At 35.6% G+C, this 4,377-nt stretch overlaps 1 protein-coding gene across 1 annotated transcript; it reads right to left on the bottom strand.

Moving 5' to 3' along the window:
• Positions 1-3,484: 3,484 nt before the first annotated feature.
• LOC101988396 (keratin-associated protein 20-2-like) lies at positions 3,485-3,640 on the bottom strand. The gene has a single exon (XM_005345329.1). It carries the CDS (start codon positions 3,638-3,640, stop codon positions 3,485-3,487), a length of 156 nt encoding a protein of 51 aa, XP_005345386.1.
• Between the last annotated feature and the right edge of the window lie 737 nt (positions 3,641-4,377).

Here is a 4,377-nt window from a genome sequence, read left to right as displayed (position 1 = left end):
AGATGACAATCACATGGAAGAGTCAACCTCCACAAATGAAGGAGGATGTACACAATAGGATGTAACAGCATTTTCTAAACTTAGTTCTATGAACCTGAGACCGCATTTCCAAGTACAGAAGGAGAAAAGTATAAACAAACACACTCATGAGAATGTGGACAGAAACGTTGCAGCACCCCTGGTCATGATAACTGAAAGGCAGCCACCACAAATGGCGGAATATGAGACAAGTGCCTCATGGGAAATTCACAGAGGAGAACAATAGGCAGCATGTTCCTGAATGGAACCTTTAACCAAAGTTATTTTAATACAAATTTTATCAATATCTGCATGCCATAGTATTTGCATTACTCATATAAAACCTAAGAAGTTGTTTTTCTTTAACGAGTGATATAATATTTGCATGTATTTGGATAATATATTTTTCCAGTCTGCTTATTGCTATCCCTTAATTGGTGAATTTATAGCATTTATGTTTTAAGTAATTATTTATATCTGAGAATTTAAGTATGTCAGTTTGATATCTGATTTCTATTTATTTTTATCCTTATCTGTATATTCTTCTGTTTCACTGATTATTAATATAACCGTTTTACTAATCCATATCACAAAAGACTGGAGATCAAAAGGGATATTGGGAAAGTATCTAGGAATTTAGAGAAAACAGAAACACAATTATTTTATTTCATTAATGAGGTTATAACATAACTTTTTATAATGTCTTGTAAACTTGGATCTTTATTGATGAAATGAATATGAACTTTATGTAGCTAAAATATCATTTAGGAAAAAATGTTTCTCACAATAAAGGACTCCACATGACACTCCTTATATTTTTATTTTATGCGCAATATATTGAAAGTCAAATAGAAATGAATTAATCTTTTTCAGTAAAAATTAGTATGAATTCTCTGGAATATTACCCAAAGAAAAGTTCCTCATAATTGCATATTTAACCTCAATAGAAAATATTTGAAATAGACCATAATAAAATAGGGTACTCAGAAACAAAGTACTATGTTTCTGTTTGAATGTTCAGAGTCCAAGAAGAAGCTGAGAACAGAGACAACAGCTGGATGTGGTGATAGAAGTTCATCCTCAGCTACATAGCAAGTTCAAGGCCACCCTGGGCTCTGTGGGATCCTGTCTAAACTAGTCCAGCATCAAACAAAAGACAAAGACAGGAAAGAGGAGCAGGAAAAATGAGGCTCACATTGTGAAAGTATTGAACTACAGAGTATTTAAGGAAGTTATTGGTTATGGCATCAACATAAGATGGTAGGGTTTTAGTATTTTGAATATTTTATCAGCGGGTGTAGGTTTGCTTGCATACACGCATTTGCATTCGTGTTACCTAGTAATGCTTTCTTTCCCTATCTGACCTTGGGAGGGACTAGGTGGTGTTCTACTATGACTAATGAAAATTCAGAGGAGCTCTGAAATCATTGGCACCATTCTGTAAATTTCTCAACAGAATTCATAGGACTACAATGTTCCATAGCAGAAGGAGAAGAGAGCAGCATAGCCACTGACACTTCAGCCACAGTCTAGGCTCCATATTGTAACCCCCGCCACTCTAGAGTTTCTGGAATGGCACACAGTGTGTGTTGAAGGAGCACTGCTATAGAGGCACAGTTGAGGAGGGGGAGTTGGCACCAACAGACCACAGCTCTCTCTGCTGGACCTTCTTAGGACTAGCAAGACCGAATGGAAGATGGCTGAGCAGAAAGTGTCAGTCAGTAACAGGCCTGGCAGGCAAGCGTGAGAAACTTCTGCATGTGTGGCACTAACAGCGACAGTTTATATCTTTTTGGGTCAGTTGGATTTGGCCAATATAATCAGGTTTAGCCCAATATTCAGACTGATTTTTTAAAAAATCATTCTCGATGAGTTTATGATTTTCCACAGATTTGACATCTTTTGGGGGCTTGTCAAGCAGGTAAAAAAAATGAGAGGTTAATTGGGAAAAACTGATGATGTGTATATCAATATCCAGTCACGGCATCCTTATCAACAGTCCTCTGGGTGATGCACACAGCATGTTGAATCTCCACTTTCCCTATAAAACATAAGTATTTAAAGATAAAAATGATTGGATTTTAGAGAAAATTTGTACACACAGACTGCATATTTAAAATATGATAGACTTCTGTGAAAAAAGCAAAACAGTCTAATGTTGATTTGAAACTGATAAACTATCTCATGTTTCAAGAAACTTATTTCTCTGGACAATACATATGTTTTTCTAAGTATTTGACATAAAATGGCATATTCATAAGCCATACTTTTAGCTTCCTTGGTAAGCCAGAATGCTCTCAGTAGTGTTGATCTTGTCAATACGATGAAGCAAACGGCCATTCTCTCGTTGAGATGTCTTAAAAGGTGAGAAACATTTCATAATATAGGGCTCTAGCTTGTGCATTCCAAATACAGATGCTGTGAAAGGCACTATGCACACAAGCACATGTAATGAAATGGAAGCTCAATGCTGTGAGGTACAGTCATTGTAGAAAATATTCATTTTTAATTAAAAAATATTGAGATTATGGCTATATTTCTTTCCTCCCTTTCCTCCCTTCAAAGTCGTCTCTCACATACCCCTCCTTACTCTCCTGCAATTTTATGGCCTCTTTTTCATTAATTGTTATTGCACATATATATACACACATGTATAATTCTAGATATAATCTGCTCATCCATTATAATGTTGCGTGTATGTATGTTTTCAGAGCTGACCATTTTGCACTTTCCTCGGGAGGACTACTTTTCCTTCTTCCAGCTTTCTTTCCTCATTGCCGTGTAGTATTTGTATAAGAGAACCCGTGGGCCTTTTCTTGCCTACTTTAACATATCCATCAATGTCATCCTTGCTCAATAACTACACCCATAAAGTCTCACTAATATGATTGCTTCAAATGTGAAGGAGATTCTTGTTTTTTTTTTTTTTAAAAACAAAACCATGGCATTGAGGAACAGTGGTGGATATCGAAAGACATGTAAATACAAACTGTTAGGGTTTGTTAAAAAGAGTTGATATTTTTGACCCAATAATTTTTAGAATCCTAATGATCACAAAAGGACAGTTCATTTTTCTCTTTTCTTTCTCATTTCCAGAGGTAAACAAATACAAAATATATGTGGAAGACTGCTGTAGATAATTATTAAGGCAAGAGCAAGGCAATGCTTGAAATAAATATGGTTTATTTAACAATGTAAATCTATTATACATATAAGTTTGGAATCAAGTTTGATGTAGTTTACATATGATTAAATACATTTTCAGAAGAAAGTTTTTGAAGACTGTCATACTATCTTATTGATAAAGATGAAACAATACAAATTGAATTTCATTTATTTTCCACAGATAATTGAAAATATAATAATGCTTTTGAATCCATTAAAATCTTTCTGGTTTTAAGATTTGGAGATATTTCAAATTAGAGAGCTGGTTATAATTCGTAGGCTGAGCAGCTACAGAATCTTCTCAGTAGAAGCCATAGGACCAGTACCTTCTATAGCACAGTGGGCGACAGCAGCCATAACCATAGCCGCCATAGCCTCCATAGCCACCACCATAGCCATAGCCTTGGCCACCATAGCCATAACCCAGGCCTCCAACGTAGCTGCCGTAATAACACATGTTGTTAGAGTGGATCGTTCAGTTATGAACCACAGGTAGGTTGTGTCTTGGTGTCACCATCTGCCCAGAGCCTTTTATACACCTGAGTTGTTGTTGGAGAAACCACAGGCACCTCCCCACTGTTACACACTTCTCCACTGTGCTTCAGAGGCATCACGAGTTCCGTGATTTATTGGATACTCAAGGCTTCATACCTGAGATGAATGTGCTCATACGTTAGCATCCAATGGTTAAAATGTGGAATCCTTTCATTTTTCAAGACTCTAGATTGTTCTTTATTTATAGCAGAGAATGTATCACATGATTTTGTCAGATGATATGTCATTAAATAGTTTTCTCCCTTTTACAGTTGTTTATCAGTATCAACTACTCCATAGAAAGGTCTTTGTGCTTGCTTTCATGTTTTTGTTATTGTTGTTGTTACTTTTCATGAGCTTATTTGTAGGAGAACATTTCTGAATTCTTGTTCATGAAGAAGATGTTGTTTATTGCTTACAGCATCAATAATGGTGGCAAGTTGTCATCTTATATTAATTTATCTAGATCTATTCCTAAGTACATTGTTGTCCTGAATGTTGTTTTAAAACCATTGGAACATAAAACACCATTTTATTTGTGCAACTCCAAAAAAAAAAAATTGTTCAAGATCCAAGTTATTCTTTGTGAGCCTATATAAAGGTATTGTAGGTATAACTGTGAAGCTCATTCTTGTTGAGTCAGTCATCCGACATCTACTT

The sequence above is a fragment of the Microtus ochrogaster genome, chromosome 2 (assembly GCF_000317375.1).
Source record: "Microtus ochrogaster isolate Prairie Vole_2 chromosome 2, MicOch1.0, whole genome shotgun sequence".
NCBI lineage: Eukaryota > Metazoa > Chordata > Mammalia > Rodentia > Cricetidae > Microtus > Microtus ochrogaster.
Note: the sequence above shows the minus strand (reverse complement) of the source record. Positions and strands in the feature narration are given on the sequence as shown.

Coding starts and splice junctions, on each gene's coding strand:
- LOC101988396 (XM_005345329.1), bottom strand. CDS start 3,640: ATGTGTTATTACGGCAGCTACGTTGGAGGCCTGGGTTATGGCTATGGT.